The sequence below is a fragment of the Diceros bicornis genome, chromosome X (genome assembly GCF_020826845.1).
Source record: "Diceros bicornis minor isolate mBicDic1 chromosome X, mDicBic1.mat.cur, whole genome shotgun sequence".
NCBI classification, from domain to species: domain Eukaryota; kingdom Metazoa; phylum Chordata; class Mammalia; order Perissodactyla; family Rhinocerotidae; genus Diceros; species Diceros bicornis.
In genome coordinates this window covers 65,528,115-65,545,871 of record NC_080781.1, presented here as the reverse complement: position 1 = coordinate 65,545,871, position 17,757 = coordinate 65,528,115, and the positions used below count along the sequence as shown (strand labels likewise).

At 41.2% G+C, this 17,757-nt stretch overlaps 1 protein-coding gene across 6 annotated transcripts in view; it reads left to right on the top strand.

Annotated features, from left to right (window-relative positions):
* The window catches only part of HDAC8 (histone deacetylase 8), a 235,979-nt gene that overhangs the window by 10,552 nt on the left and 207,670 nt on the right, over positions 1–17,757 (top strand). The window contains exon 5 of one of the 6 annotated variants that reach the window (XM_058536188.1): positions 1,058–2,080. The exons of the other annotated variants lie outside the window; for them this stretch is intronic. Coding sequence (XP_058392171.1) covers positions 1,058–1,154 — 97 coding nt within the window. The 3' untranslated portion in view covers positions 1,155–2,080. Of the gene's footprint in view, positions 1–1,057; positions 2,081–17,757 lie in introns of those variants that run through there. 6 annotated transcript variants of the gene reach the window in all.

Here is a 17,757-nt window from a genome sequence, read left to right as displayed (position 1 = left end):
TTTGGTACCAGACAAACGGCTACTTAGTGAACCCATTTAAAAGGGAGACTAAAATTTTAGAGTAATAGTAGAAGAGGCAGGGTTTATTTGCTAGATTGAATAACTAAAAACTATTAAAATATGTTTATTTTGTCTCTTTTAATAAAATTGAATGCTAAGTCATTCTTACAACAAACAAAGAATGTGTCAGGGATTGATTGATTACTGTTGTTTTGGGCCTACTTTTTCTAACAAAATTGTATGATGTTTCAAGATGATATGTTTCACTTCCTGCAAGATTTTTGCAGCATGATCATTAAGAGGGTTGATTTTGCCAAAATATTCAAGGGCTTCATCAGTTTTCCTGAGGACTTCTCCTTAATCATCTGGTATTCAAATCACTCTCTTTTGAGCCACTTTTAAAATCATTATCCTTATTTATTTTTCTCCTCTTCAGTTGTAAACTGGTCTGCCAGATCCTTGTTGTCAGTTTTGTGTGTTGACTTCATGATATCCTGCATCTTTTAATGGGATTTGTAATTTCACTTTGTGGTAGATTAGCATTGAATTGCTGCTCACTGACGTATCAGACAATCCATGAGAGACAAAATGATTAAACAGATGGATAGGGATAGGTGCTAGTGTTTAAAGGAGTAGGTTGTTTGAATGGGGACTGATACAAGTAGTCAATTCATTAGTTAATGCTTTCATGTTATAACAGCTTTTGTTTCCCTAAGGAAACCTCAAAACCCTTGTACTGCTTCGGCTAAGAGGATAAATTCTCAGTAATGAGAACTCCCTGTATCAGCAAAGGTCTAGTGCAGTGTTTTTCAAACTGAGGGTTGCAACTCATTAATGGAACATTATGTCAATTTGGTGGGCTGCAACCAGCATTTTTTGATATCAAGGTGGATTTCACGAAACTTGTTTTGGTATATGTATTTGTGTGTACTAGGTCACAATGTAAGATGTCAAGCCACTGTGGAGTGGAATGACTGTGAACTTTGAAGTAAGAACTAGGTGCAAATCCAGGCTCCACCACTTACTGGTCGTGTATGTAACCTTGGGATTATTCCAGGAACAGCATGTGCAGAGGCAGAGGCGTGAAAGCTGAGGGAACTTCCAAGTCTGTAATTAAAGCTGAAACCAAGGGCTCCTATAGTGGCTGGAGGTAAGGTGGGAGAGCTATGAAGGGTCGTTGTATGCCAAGCTAGTAGCTTGGACTTGATCCTTCAGGTCAGTGGTTCTTGACGTATTTTGGTCATGGACCCCTCAGAAAATCTGATGAAATCTATATGCACTGTCCCTAGGAAACTGTACATACACCAATTGTTCCTTATGGTTTCAGAAGGTATAAGAATCTCCTAAAGCCCATGTATAGGTCCCTGGTTAATAACGGTGGCTTTAGACAGTGAGGAATCACTGAAGGAATTTTTATCCAGGAGGAGGTAACATGATCAGATTTGCATTTTAGGAATATGATTCTAGCAAGAGTCGGCAGATAAATTGGTGGGGGATGGGAATGTTGATAGAGAAATCTGTTAGGACCTTACTGCAATAATCTACCCAAGAGGAGGTGAAAGCAGTGGTGATGAGCATAGAAGAGGGAGTAAATTCAAGAGCCATTTAGTAGCTAGAATAGATAGAAATGGTAACCAATTTGATATAAATGATAAGGAAGGAGTGATCTAGATTTCTTGTGTAGATGACTGAGTAAATTATGTTACCATTAACCAAGAAGAGTAGGGGATAAGAACCGATGTGCTTATGGAACATCTAATTAAAGATGTCTATTAGAGAGCCAGTAATAGAGTCCAGCCCAGGGCTTCTCGAACTTTAATGTACCTATGAAATACCTGGGGATCTTGTTAAAATGCAGGTTTTGGTTCAGGAGGTCTAGTGTGGAACCTGAGAATCTACATTTCTGACAAACTCCCAGGTGATACTAAATGCTGCCAGTCTGTGGACCACACTTGGGCTAGCAAGAGGCCAGAGCTCAGGAGAATAATCTTCACCGAATATACAGATTTGGGAGTCAACAGCATGATAGGTGGTAATTAAAACTAAGGAAATAGGGCCGGCCCCGTGGCTTGGCAGTTAAGTGCGCGCACTCCGCTACTGGCGGCCCGGGGTTCGGATCCCGAACGCACCGACGCACTGCTTCTCCGGCCATGCTGAGGCTGTGTCCCACATACAGCAACTAGAAGGATGAGCAACTGTGATGTACAACTATCTACTGGGGGGCTTTGGGGGAAAAAAAGGAGGATTGGCAATGGATGTTAGCTCAGAGCCGGTCTTCCTCAGCAAAAAGAGGAGGATTAGCACGGATGTTAGCTCAGGGCTGATCTTCCTCACAAAAAAAAAAACAAAACTAAGGAAATAGATAAAATCACCTGGAGAGCATGTATAGAATAATACCAAAACAAAACAAAACAAATACTGAGCCTTGTGGAATGCCAGTGTTTACAGGGCGTGTGGAAGAAGAAAGGCCTACAAAGGAGTCTTGAGAAGGAATGGTCAGAGAGAGAGAAAGAAAATCTGAAAAAATTTATCACAAAACCGAAGGTGAACCGAAGGTGAAATCAATTAAGAAAAGGTGTCTAAAAAGGCTTCTTGGATGGGAGAGCAAAAATGAAAAAATGGTTGAGAAACTGCTGTAGAGAAGTAAAGTAAGATTTATGAGTAAGGAGGTTATTATGGTGAAGGAGACTTCAAAGGATGAAAAGGAGTGTGCCAGGGAGACAAGGAGGTGAAGAACATTTCAGAAGGCCACAACCACCTTTGCAAAAGCAGAGCAATGTAAAATAGCTTGGCGGATTTGGGGAACTACATATAGTCCAGTATTGCTGGAGGGTTAAGGTACAAAGTGGATAATGGCAGAAGATGAGGTGGAAAAGTAGGAAATGGGTCATCAAGAGCTTCGTGTATATTGGGATGACCCAGTTGAAAAATGCAGATTTCTAGGTCTCAGGGATCTGAATCAGGGAGGTTTGGAGTGGTGCATCGGAACCTGTACTTTCTAGCTCTGCGAGTGATTCTGATACGCACACTTTGCGAAACTCTGCAGTAGGAAGTGGGGGCCACTGAAAAATTATGTTAGGAAGTAACATAGTTAGATTTGTGTTTTAGGAAAATAACTCTGACTGCAGTTATAGAGGATGGATTGAAGGAGACATAGACTGGAGATAGGGAGACTGAATAGGGTATCAGCAGTCCCACTGACAAGTGATGAGGACCAGAACTAAGGCTGAGCAATGATATTGGAGGATAGAGAATGGTGAAGACTGATTTGAGATAGCTTTAAGAGATAAAATCAAGTATTAATGATTAAGTGGATATGGGAAGAGATGAAAGATGAGGAAGATGGCTCAAGTTCCTGGATTACTTGAGCAGAGTCCCAAACAAGATAAGAATTAATAACAAGAGCCAACATATGTAGAGCTATGTGCTAGATACTACCTTACATGCATTTTTCTCATCTATTCTCATATTTTCTCACGTTAAGAAGTGAATACTGGGGCCGGCCCTGTGACTTAGTGGTTAAGTGCGTGCACTCCGCTGCTGGCGGCCCGGGTTTGGATTCCGGGCGCGCACTGACGCACTGGTTCTCCGGCCATGCTGAGGCCGTGTCCCACATACAGCAACTAGAAGGATGTGCAGCTATGACATACAACTATCTACTGTGGCTTTGGGGGGAAAATAAATAAATAAATAAAATCTTAAAAAAAAACGAAGTGAATATTGTTATTATCTCTCTTTTACACATAAGTGTACAGAGAGGTTAAACAACTTGCTCAAGCTTGGTAAGTGGCTGCATTGAGATTCAAACTCAGGCAATCTGATTCTTCAACCCATGTACCCCTGTGTTATACTATTCTACCTCAATAAACGGGAGTAGGTGGAGGTGTGCAGCAGAGGTAATACCCAGGGAAATTGGTTATCCAGATTTAGAGATGGAGGTGGAAGCTGGAACTAGGAACAGAGATGTGTTGCCAGTATATATAAAGTGGTGGTGCAAACCATGAAAATGGACAGGATTACTTAGGGAAAGGGCAGTGAATGAGGAGAACAAGAAAGTAGAGCCTAGAACCCCAGGCCACACCAACTTGTAATGGGCGAGTATAAGAAGAGGCCTCACTGAATTCAGCTGAAAAGCATCAGGACTAGCCAGATAATCAAAATAGAAAGGGACCATTGAATCCCAAGGGAGCAGAAGAGTTTAAAGAAGAAAAGAGCTCTCAACAGTGTCATGTGCTGTAGAGGGGTCAATCCAGAGAGGTACTAAAGTGTCAGTCATATTTGGCAATTAACGTAGTCATTAATGACCTTGGAAAGAGAACTTTCTGGAGAGTGATAGGCATACAAACTGTTGAGAAGTGAGTAGGAACTAAGGAAATAGGCAGGAAAGGAACATTAATCTGTCCAAAAGTTTGAATGAGAAAGAAAGGAAGAGAAGGGCAGTAGCCAAAGGAAAGTAAGGGTTGATGGGTAGCTTGTTGGGTTTGTTCTGTTTTAAGAGATTTAAGAACATTTATAGGCTGAAAGGGAAATATTGGAAATATGAGAAGGATAAGAAATGCAGCAAAGTCTCAGAGGAGGCAGGATAGGATAGGGTGAGTAGCTTTGGAAGAAGAACCACTTCTGAAGCTAGAGCAAAAGAAGTCAATGAGGGTATAACAGAAGTGTGTGGGTTGCCTACTAATGAACTTAGGGAGTGCCTGCCCGATGGCCTCTACTTTGTGAAATGACTCTTGCCCTCTTCTGTCACTTGCTCACAGGCCTCTTTGAATCCTTTGATTCTGCTTTTTGTAGTCAGTCTCTTAGGAAGTCATCTTGACCCATCCAGATTCCCTTAAATGGGACTCACCCTATCCATGTAAACATGTGGTAGGACATATTAAAAACCAACACAAGGGGCCGGCCCCGTGGCTTAGCGGTTAAGTGCACGCATTCCACTACTGGCGGCCCAGGTTCGGATCCTGGGTGCGCACCAACGCACCGCTTCTCCGGCCATGCTGAAGCCATGTCCCACGTACAGCAACTAGAAGGATGTGCAACTGTGGCATACGACTATCTACTGTGGCTTTGGGGGAAAAAAAAACAAAAGGAGGAGGATTGGCAATAGATGTTAACTCAGAGCCGGTCTTCCTCAGCAGAAAGAGGAGGATTGGCATGGATGTTAGCTCAGGGCTGATCTTCCTCACAAAAAAAAAAAAAAAAACCAACACCAGACAGTGACTCCTAACCTCCAGAATTTGTCAAGATCGCATCTTGTTTGTCCACTTTAGCTATTCCTCATCCTTGCCTCTTCTGGTGTCTCTTACCCTGTTTGACTGATCTCAGCTTCCAATATTTTCCTTGGTCTCATTCTGATCATCCATATAAGACCTACATCACTAGCTCAACCATGCCTTTCTTCCTTCCACAATTCTGTTATTTGCCCTCTTGTCCCATGACATTTCAGCCTTCCACCTGACAACATGGGGTCTATGCCACCTGGGCCCTCTCTGTCCTGCTTCCCTGCTAGGAGAGAGTGCGATTATTGTCCTAGAATACTGTTGGTCTCTAATACTTCCACCTGGGGGCAGTGAACGGTAGAACCATGAAACTCTGCCTTGTGTCTTGGCAAGCTTTACAAGAAGAATGTAGAACTAGACCTCCAGCTCTTAGTTACCACTTAAGATCAAAGCTACTAGAGCTGTATTCTCAAGAGCTCCAGTTCCTTATGCATAGACAGAATAAATGACAGTGAATTTCATTATAGTTCCAGTTCCCCAAAGGGCTCTATGCACAGTATAACTTGTTAACCAAGCAGCCAGACTTCTTCCTCTACCTCCTCTACCTGCACCACCCCTCCTCCAGCCTTTACAAACAAATAGATAACTGCATGAAAACGGAGGCCTGGATTCACTGTCAGTCACATTACCTCACCACCAAGGCACCTCCTTCAACCACGGAGGGCTTGTCCATATCACTTCCTATTCATACTTGTTCCGTGCTGGCACCTGCAGAACAGGCACATCATCAGGCAAAATAGGCCTTTACCATAGTAGCCTAGATCATTCTGTCAATACATGTCTAACCCATAAGGCACCAGCCCTTTCATCAGAAAACTACCTAGCTGGCCAAGAAAGTAGGAACCAGCTAAGATAACGCTTTGTCCCTATGGCATCCCCGCCTCCAACCTCTAAGGGATGAGATATCTTCCTATAGTTCCTATAGAACTGGGGCAGACGGTATATCACAGTGTTTCAGTGTCGCACAGGGAATCCCAGCTCCAACATTTACTAGCTATAAGACCTCTCTGTGCCTCAGTGTCCTCATCTGTAAATTGGAGATAATAATAGTACCTACCTTATAGGGTTATTAGGATTAAACCTGATAATTGCGTTAAAGAGCTTAGAAAAGAGCCTGGCACATAGTAAGTGTTATTTATATAAAAGTCATTTATTACGTCTAGACTGGATTACACTCAGGGTCTTTAGGTAGCCTCTCAGACAAGTCCCTGGTCCAGCAGGTCCCACTGCCTATCCAACTGAAGTCAACCCTGGTACTGTTTGTCATCCACTACACTTACACTTCCCCTTTGCCCATAAACTGCTCCTGGCTGAGAGTTGACTATTCACTCTTGCCCTCAAGACTCATGTCCTTTGCTTTGTCAGAGTTTCGCTGCCAGCATTCCTTACACCCCTATCCCTCCCAAACATCACATAGACTTCCCTGTGTGACCCACCCCTCACACTGCTAGGTGCAATCCATACCCATAAGGTAAATGAATATACTCCCTGCCAAAAGACAGAGGGACCACCCCTAACTGGCAAGAGTGACTGTGCGGTAGTGCCAGTAGCGCCAATACCAGGGACTTTCCTTACTACCAAAGGAGCAGATGTTCTCTGAGTCTAAAATCAAGGCCTTCTATAAAAGAAAGACTTTGGACAGCAGCTTGCAGCAGGTTTCATCAGATCTTCCATCTCTTCCACATTAGCCTTGAGACTCTGAAAATAAAAAGCAGGGAGTTCTTGTCAAGATTATTCCATCTGCAGTGTAATCACTATTCAAAATCCTTTCTGTTACCTGGAACCTCCTAGCTCAATTCCATAAGGCTGTGGCCTTCACAGAGCTATCTATACCTTAGGGACACCTACAACTTCATCTAGTCAAGAAAGGTAAAGAGTAGAAAATTCCCAAGTGTTGCTGCTGCCTTCTTCCAGCAAATGAGATCACGCACTACCTCCTAGAATAATTATTTTACCTGGGCAATATTTTGATAAATTCACTTAATGTGACTTCACAGAATCTCTGAGCTGCAGGGTAATGGAGTCATTACAGTAGCACTACCTCCAGGCCAAGTCCCAAAGTGTGAAAGTGGTGTTTCTAGACAGAGTTTACATAGTGGTGGATAAGATATAAGCCTTTCTGAAATGAAGTCCCCTAGGATAATTGACGACGTCAGCAGTTCCTTGATACCACCAGCAGTTCGTCTACTACCTCTGCATCTTCACTACCCCAATATCCTTTCTCCTTAAGGGAAAGGAATTTGGTCCCCAAACACGAAAATGACCTTCCGGTAGCTGAAGGCCTTCTACCCCAGCCCTGGCCTATGCTGTTGACTAATGCCTTCAACATCCAGATATGGGGGGGTGACAGGTGGGAGTTGTTATTCTGTTCCAGGAGGACCTAGGTACTTTCATCTCTGCCCCTATACCCACATCTCCAGGAAGTTGGCCCTAACCAAGGTTGACTACGCCAAGTGAGAATGAGAGCTCTTAGTGATCAAGGCCACTTTCAAGATAGGGAGACACTTCCTTTAAGAGAGACAGGCAGTTCGTGATCATGAGCTCAAACCATTATAGCCCAGAAGAGTTGGGGCAGATTTGTAAACTCAGCCTATACCAGGCGAAGTAGACCCTTCCAAAAGCACCCATCCTGTTTTAGAATTCAGAATATCAACGGGCAGTGGAAATAGGTTCCAGCCTGAGAATGTCACAGCTATTTACCCCAGCCACAGCGTAGGAAGCAGGCAGATACATGTGTAGAACCTAAAGATCCAGGTTCATCCTGGGGCAGCCCAGAGGTTTATGTTGCTCCAAGATGCCCCATTCTATTAGGATTGGGGTTACCTGTGCCCATGGGCACCACACCAGAAGGCCAACACAGCCTATGCAAACTTTGCATATAGTCTCATGGAGTATGTTTCATACTGTGGTCTGCAGACCACCTGCATCTTAATCCTAAAATGAAGATCCCTGAATCATACCCTCTAGGAGTGGAGCCCAGGAATATTCATTTTTTACCAGTGCCTCCCCAGGTGATTCTGATGCACAGCACACTTTGAGAACTCCTGGTCTAAGGGTTCTTCTAGTTGTCCTGTATCTGACCTAACCTCTAGTATGCCTCTATGATTTCTACAGTTGAGGCAAAGACAGACAAGGTAACCTTCAGGCCCTTGGGACATTGTCCCAACGAACTCCAGTGCAGATTTTCCCTCCTCCCACATCTGTAACATCTTCTTACTGGTGGTGGATCCCTCTTTCCCTATTATCCCAGTTCACACCAGCCATTGCTGCCCATGCGTCTGAAAAGTCTTCCACTTTCACAGGGTTCCATGGCCATGTGCTCTCCAACCACAGCCCCCAGTTCATACACTAGTTTTGGAGAATGCCATTCAAAATCCTCCTCCTGGGCCGGCCCCGTGGCTTAGCGGTTAAGTGCGCGCGCTCAGCTGCTGGCGGCCCGGGTTCGGATCCCGGGCGTGCACCAACGCACCGCTTCTCGGCCATGCTGAGGCCGAGTCCCACATACAGCAACTAGAAGGATGTGCAACTATGACATACAACTATCTACTGGGGCTTTGGGGGAAAAAAATAAAATAAATAAAATTATAAAAAAACAAAAACAAAAACAAAAAAAATCCTCCTCCTCCACATTTACCTCTCCACCATACCACTGCCAGCAAACAACCTGCCAGGTCATACGGATTAACCAGGTCCTGGGGGAGCAGCACTTCTGCTACACCTTCAACACATGATAAAATTGATCCTTCGCCCCAGCCTTCTCAGAACTCATTTCTAACTCACCACACCCCTCCATCCAGACCTCTTCCCTTCATGGCATTAATTGTTTCCAGCCCACTATCGCCCTGGCCAGTTGCTGGAACCATTGACATCCCTGAGTCTGGTCAGTACGCTGGCCACTCAAGTGTGGACTACCCAAGGGCACATTCAATTAACCTTCACCATACAACATGGCATAGGGAGTAAGAGCAGGGACTCTGAAGTCATACTTCCTGAATTTGAATCCCAGCACTGCCACTTTCTGTGTGACCAACAACTTACTTAAACTCTCTGTTCCTCAATTTCCTCACCTATAAAATGGAGATAATAATAGTACTTACCTCACAAAGCGATCGCATTACATGAACTGTGTGTCAAGTACATAGAATAATGCCTCGCACATACTAAGCACCAAAAAGTGTTTGCTGTTGAGTTATACTGCTCAACATTAACTGGATCATTATCATTAATTCAGTTAGTGAATGACACTAACTGGATCATTCAGGTGTGAGATACCAGTTAGATTTCCTTTTGGCACAACCCCATCTGCCCATGCCAAAATTGAAGAACTCTTACCTAGAAATCTTTGAAGTGAAATTCAGTCATCCGCCCATAGACCTCCTACTTCAGCAGCTCTTAGAACTTCATGCTCTTCCTACTCCGTGATCGCTCATCTAGTCTTTCAGTACTTCCTGGTGTATTGTCTACCTTGTACCCTGCAATTAGCCCCAGCAACCTAGGGCTGAGAGACCAGTTTCATTGTGAAAGAGGTGCTAGCTTTCCGACAACATCTTGGTTGGCCCACTGCCTGATTCACTGGAAGGTTGTTGATCAGGAAATAGTTTGGGGGACCACCCAAGGGGACCTTGATCTCATAATTCTATTATAGGTATGCTTCCCCCGCTTAACCTCAGCATTCTCTCTTAAATGTAATTTTGCTATTCACTTTCAGGTACAGGTACCAGAACTGGAAGTAAATTACACTCTGACTTAAACCCTGCCCCTTGCCTCCACCTCTGCTTCCTGACTCCAGATCAACTGGATCCCTCTATCCAGTCTCACTAATAAAGGAAATGATCAGACCATTATGCCCAGAGACCAGGGAAGAGATCATGAAAGTCTGAACAAACGTAGTGACAGGTGATGTGAAAAGGAAGGAGAGCACTTGAGAGTGATTTTAGAGGCATATTGACTGATCTTGGTGATCAATTGGCTGTTGGGGGTAAGGAGAAGGGAAATGTCAAAAATAACCAGTTTCTTGTCTAAGTAGGTAGCAGTATTGTTACTAAGATTGGAAACGGCACACCAAAAAACTTGCAAAGATATCAAGGGGTTTGTGACATAGAGAAATCTGAGTGGGTAAATGGGTAGGTAGGAGAAGATGGTAGAGAGTAGATTGTTGGTGGGTGTCTGGTTGACATCTCAAACTTAATATGTCCAAAACCTAACTCCTAATCTTCCCGCCCATGTGGCAGCCCTATTCTTCCAGTTGTTCAAGCTAAACATGTTGGAATCATCTTTGACTCTTTTCTTTCACGACCCACGTTCAATCTGTAAAAAACCCCATCAACTCCGTCTTCAAAATATATCCAGAATCTGACCACTTCTCACTACCTCTAGCATTACAACCCTAGTCCAAGCTGCCATCATCTCTCTCTTGGATTATTGCGACCGCCTCTCAAGTAGTGTTCTGCTTCTGGCCTTGCTCCTCTTTGGTCTGTTCTCCACACAGCAAGTGATCCTGTTAAAACAGAAGTCAGATCCATCACTCCTCTGCTCAGAACACTGTATTGGCTCCCTGTTTTACTCAGAGTAAAAGCCCAAGTCCCTGCTATAGCCTACAAAGCCTGCACAGTCCTCCCTTTTCTCCCTTCCCCCTGTAGAACTACTGTTTTCTTCCTTTCCTTGCTGTTCTCTGGCCACTGGACTCCTTGTGTCCCTTGAACATACCAGGCATGTTCCCACATCTAGGCCTTTGCTTTTGCTGTTCCCACTGCCTGAAATACTCTTCCCCCAGATAATGCCCCTTCACCTCCTCCAAGTCTTTGTTCAAATATCACTTTCTCAGTAAGGCCTTCCCTCACCAAGTTTTTAAATTTTCACTGCAGCAAAGCCTCCCATTGCCCTTTCCCTGTTTTATTGTCCTCTATACTATTGACCATCTAAAAAATTATTTGATATACTTGTTGATTATTTATTTTATGCCTTACCCCCCCACACTAGAATATATAAACTCATGGAGGTAGGGATTTTCATCTGTTTTGTTCATAGCTCCACTGCCTCAAACTCTACCTGGCACATAGTAAACCCTCAATAAAATTTTGTTGGGTAAATGATCGAGTGTGAAAGTTGGAATGTATGGACAGGAGAGAGAGGAGTGGGAAACACTGATTCCCATCCCTTTGGGGGAGTCCCTCATGGTGCTATCAGTTGACTTACTTAGTGTCAAAATGTTTGGAAAATAAATAATAAAGTTATTAAATTGGAAAGATGAGTTAATGCCTTCTCAAGGTAGGCCCTCAATAAATATTTGTTGAATAAGTCTATAGTAATATATTAACAGATGTTATGAAATTATCAGAACAAGGAAGGGAGAGAGAGAGAAAGAGGTGATTTCAACAGCAGTCAGAGGTTTGGGTGCTCACAAAGTCAAGTAAACAGTCAGTATGTTCCAGCATATTGAACATGACCAAACTGTAGGCTGTTATATAAGCTTTGCATTTTTAACCAAGAGACACTAGAGGGCGTACAAGGTTAAACCAAGACTGCTCCTCTGCTTGATGAGATTCTATTAACGTCATCCACATTTCTATTGATTGATGTGATGTTCATCTAAAATGTTTCATCAGTTCAGAGTGTTCTCCTGAGCTAATTTATTTCATCAGCCCAGTATCTGGTTCATAATAGGTCTTCAATAAATATTTATAATTTGAATGAAAGAATGAATATTTATTTATTTATTCATTCATTCATTTATTCATTTAATTTATTTATTTAGTGAGGAAGATCAGCCCTGAGCTAACATCCATGCCAATCCTCCTCTTTTTGCTGAGGAAGACTGGCGTTGAGCTAACATCCCTGCGCATCTTCCTCCACTTTATGTGGAACACTGCCACAGCATGGCCTGACAAGCGGTGCGTCGGTGCGCGCCTGGGATCCAAACCCGGGCCGCCAGCAGCGGAGCGCGTGCACTTAATCGCTATGCCACCAGGCCGGCCCCCAAGAATGAATATTTAGAATCAAGAGATTTTTCACCTTGAAATTTTGTTTTACTAATTAACTCTGGTCAGTATTTCCATTAAGAAACTATCCTTCAGAGTTCATAACCTGGCTGATAAATATAGCACCCATGGTTCTTGGTGCTTAGAGAATCCTTAGGCAAGAGGAAGGCAACAGTCTGACTTGGAGTTTGTGTTTTATTTCTGTAAATGATAGTGTCAGACAACAGCACACATTGTAGTGCCTGAGCTATGAGTCGCTAAAGGCCTAGGCGGCCTCAGCTCCTGCACCAGCTCCTCTTTCCCTCAGGAGGGGCTGGCAGCTGATGAAGGATGCAGGTCACCTGAACTGGCTTGCTCCCCCAACCCCTGCCAAGAATTGTTAGCTTGACTTCTGCAAATGGAGATTTCAGTGCTTTTGAAACCTTCTGTCCACAATGTTGTTTAGAGCTATAGGATTGTTTGGTATGAAGAAAGTTAAACAGGCTTTGCTTATTGTCTTAATTATCAATTGTTCCCACTGAAATTCTCTGAAGGGATTTTGGATGCCTGGATTTGCAGCTTTCTGAGCTGGATTACTATGGGGGTGTGGGGTCCTTGTCCTGTTGTCATCTGATGGCTGAAATCTCTGAGTACCCTTGATCCAGGCCCATGAGCTGGGCCCCCAGTATTAGCTATTTTTCACTAATGGAATCATTTCAAATAGACTGAGAAATATAACCCATTTTTAATAAACTTTATTTTTTAGAATAGTTCTATATTTACAGAAAAACTGAGCAAATAGTACAGAGAGTTCCCATGTACCCCACACCTGGTTTCCCTTATTATTAACATCTTACATGAATATGATACATTTGTTACAATTAATGAACCAATATTGATATGTTACTATTAACTACAGTTTATAGTTTACTCAGATTTCCTTAGTCTTTACCTAATGTCCTTTTTCTATCTCAGGATCCCATCCAGGATACCACATTACTTTTAGTTGTTGTGTCTCCTTAGGCTCCTCTGGGCTGTGACAATTTCTCAGACTTTCATTGTTTTTGATGACCTTCACAATTTTGAGAAGTACTAGTCATAATACTCAGTATTATGTACTTTTTAGTCTATTTTATGTATTTTAATGTGTTTTTCAGTCTATTTAATGGAATCATTTCAAATACCCTGAGAAATACAACCCATCTTTATTGCTCTTCCCAGTACCTATTTTTATAATAAATCTGAGCAATTCCTGAAGTTGGTCCTTGCTAAAGGAGGACAAGTGTCTATAGCACTGGTGAATTTTTCTAATTCAGTGTGCATTCAGACTAAACCTTTCTATTTATTGTACATAGTCACCAAACCCATGCTGGTATCATCTTTTCTCAGGAAACTTAAATGGGAATTGAATGTACAATGTATGTATCTAGAATTAATTGGTCTTACTTTCTAGTTTTTCTAATGTCTGAACTCTACTGAGAGTCTTCATTTTCAGTTTTATTGTTTAAATGTAAGAACCAAGAGCTCTGTGGAGGAAAAGTAGAAGAAATGAGAGTTAGAGCCACATGTTCTAAAGCTTTACCTTAATTTAATTTTCTACCCCAACATGTCTTTAATATAAACTATATCATCACCAACATAAAACTCAGCTTTCTTTTTTTTTTTCAGCATATTTTCAAATATTTAATCTGACTAGCCACACAGATTCTTATACAATTGATACCACTCAATTTAGTTGGAATGCTAGTAAGCTACATTCGCTTCTTAGCTGGTCTCTGCTAGAATTCAGTGGATTTTTCTTCTGAGAATCTTTATTTTCCATGCCTTTTATGTACTGTCTTTGGAATTCAGTAAACATGGCTCTTTAAACTCTTCTAGAGACTGGGGGCAAATCAAGGTAAGGTGTAAATTGAGAAGAATTAAAATCAATAATCGTGCCTGATGTACTTTAACACAACAGTAATAATAACTTGTACAAGGTGGATTGAGTCAAGTAGTAATTATGGACTTTATTCCAGACAACTAACAAAACCTCTCTGAGATTATTACAGCTTTTCTTAGGAGGTATCTTGAAGGTTGTCAAGCTCTTATTAATGCCTTAACCAGAAATCCCTATCTGTGAGTTTCCTATAGGAGAGGTATACATCCATAAAGAAGATACCCCAGTTAACTTTAGAGACTTCTGCCCTTCAAGGCTTTTTTCATATAAACAATATCAGTGTTTACTAAAAACTTCTCAGAAATGCATGCTGATTGTGGGAAATGTGGTGTAAATAGCTGGAATTCAAGCCATTCACATGAAATAAAATTAACTACTGGGAGTAATGGTACAAATTATGGAACTTTTAAAACTGTTCAGGTAAATAAGTGTCTTTCCACCTTATTAGATGGCAACTTTGGAAAAGGCTTGATGTTGAATGCAAGTCATGGACACTGAACGATTTATCTGTGTTGGTACTCAAGTGCATTTTTGTTTCTGATGAAGGTTGGTTTTCTTGAAGGCAATATTAGTGGCCAGTTAGCTCAGGCTGTTAGAATATAGTGCTAATAAGGCCAAGACCATGATTTTTGTCCTTGTACAAACCAGTTAGTTTTCACTGATTCTAATGCCATTGGCTGCACCATTTACCTGGGCCGACCATCTCTTCAAAAGCATATTCTCAGTCACAAAGGAGGCCAAGCTGGAGGATGCAGATTGATAAGTGTAAATCTTTCCCACCTTTGAAAAAACAGCCCAAAGCTCCCTTTCTCTCAGTGCAGGGTCAATTGCATCATTTCCGCTGGTTTGCCTTACCACATTGTTGTGAGTACCCTAAAATGTAGAACTATGTCCATTGCCTTCTCTGTTTTATATTCTATTAGCTCAGGAAAGATTTTCATTCCATTGAGCACCAGACTGTGGGGTATATTTTTGGAAGCAAGTGTAGGTGTACCAGAGCCAAAAAAGGTTGGGAACAACTGTAGACAAACTGATCTCACTGTTCTTAGAGCTGCCAGCTCTAGGCACAGAGCCCTTAAAGTGGACTATAAGTGTAGAGTGGGTGGTTAAAAGAAAATCCATTATGTGGGACTAATTTCTGGTTTCCCACACTCAGGTACATGTATTTTGTATGCATGTTTTATGTGGAGAGAAGCAGGTGTGCACAAAGCTGGTTTATTTAGCTGTATTAAATTAGAATTGGGTCTAAATAAGAGAAAAATTGTGACTTGCATAATTAGGATAGTTAGGACTTTGAATTTTTTATAAATGTCTTTATTTAAATTTATCGTGATAACATTCCCATGAAGGAGGTAGGGAAGGTAGGAACTTTTTGATGAGTTGAAAAACTGAAACAGAGAGACCTAGGTCTCCTGGATCCTACCCCAGTTTCTATCATTGGAACATGTAAGCCTTTAAGAGAACTTGCTGGACGTAACTATGAAATCAAATTACAGAAGGATTTCTGGTTTTTCAGTCTCCCTCTTTGATAGAGGAAACAATGGTGTTATAAATAAATACAGAAACTCTTGATCTGTAAAAGTCATTGAATCAGTTCTCACAAGAGATAGCAACATGAACTGGCCTCAGGAGTAGTGAACAGGGTGTTAGGAAAGGGAGCCCACAGAAGATTATCATGACGTGGTTTGGACACTAGGTGTGCGAAACAACTGATTATATAATATGTTAACCAGTCATAAGCTATAACGACACAAGCTAGGATTTGTTAGCTCATTTATCCTTCCCTAGATCATTATACCCAGCAGAGAGGAAAAGAAAGCTAATGTGTTCTAATAGTGATTTCAGTACTGTCTTAAAGATCAAGTACAAGTGTGCTCCAATTTAAGAAAGCTCAGGAAATAAAAAAATGCACATTGCCAAATGGATAGATGCAAGGGTTACATGGAGAATTCATGTTATAGAAGGAGGCTTCACTATGACAAGATTCACCTATTGAGTTCCTTAAATCAATTTCTCTGGTGAATTCAAGATTTGATTTGCAAAGTGTCAGTTATCACATAACTTTTTAGGAATGTGTCTGCTACAAGGTTTACCTTAGTATTACTATTTGTAAAATATATATATTTTACAATACATTGTCTATGTACCAATATAAAGTAAAAAGCAGATTTCAAAGAATTTTATTTTCCTGATTTTTTATAGCACCATATGACCTATGTAGATTTACATGTAGGCCTAAGCATAAAAACACGATCATGAGTGCTGTCTAGAGAGAAGGAGAGACATAATGGTACTAAGAGAAGATTGGAATTAGATGGGCAAGTGATATAAAAAGGAAAAGAACACTGAAGATTTTGGCCATTTCCAATTTCTGGGAAAGCCATCTTGCTTTCCCTCTCTGGCGTACTTCTCACCTCTGACCAATTAGTTGAATTTTTGTCTCCTGCTGATCTCCTGTAACCATTCCAGCTCTTAAACATAGAAATTATCCATAAGGGTACAAATAGCATTTAATAAAGCAACAACAAGAGAAGCACCAATAACACATTCCTGGAATGGTTAAGAGGTTTGATCAGCTAGTCCTAAAAATAAGGGAAAAAGTACCTTATTTGAAAGTAAGAATGTAACTTGTTAAGCACAACCCTGGATCATAAAGGCTATAGGCTTGGATGGGGGTGCTCTTAAATGCCACAGTTACAGCTAGAAAAACTGCCCTTGTCCTGGACTGCCAACAACCATGGAAATTTACAGAAGTTCCAACTACAGCTCTGTAAAAAATGGTGGACACAATTATAAAAACACATTTCAGAACTTCTGGCTAATTGGAGTTAAACACCCCAAATATATAAAGTAAATAAATTTCTAAAGGGCATCTTCTCATATCAGAAAATGCATCAGGTGTTTTCTTCATCATTTCGTGTTATTATCAACATATATCAAGTTCTGGAACTACCATCCCTAGCTCTATTAGAACAGGCTTCTTGAAAATGTGCATTTCAAGAATCATAACTTCTTTCCATTTCTTTAGATCTTCTTTAATTTCTCTCAGCAATGATTTTTAGTTTTCAGTATACAACTCTTACACTTCTTTTGTTAAATTTATTCCTGGGTATTTATTCTTTTTGATGCTGTAACATATAAGTAGATTTTCTTTATTTTATTTTTGGATTGTTCATTGCTATGATATAAAAATATAATTGATTTTTGTATTTCCATCTTGTATCCTGCAATCTTGCTAAACTTGTTTATACTTGTCTAATAGTTTTTCAGTAGAATCCTCAGGATTAATACAGGATAATGTCATCCTAGCCTCATAAAATGAGTTGGAAAGTATTCCCTCTGCTTCCATTTTCTGGAAGACATTATAGATAATTGGTATTATTTATTCCTTTAATGTTTGGTAGAATTCACCAGTGAAACCATCTGGGTGGGCTTTTTTGCAGAAATTGGCATGATGATCCTAAAATTCATATGGAAATGCAAGGGATCCAGAATAGCCAAAACAATCCTGAAAAACAACCAAGTTGGAGGACTCACACTTCCCAATTTCAAAACTTACTACAGAGCAATAGTAATCAAGACAGTT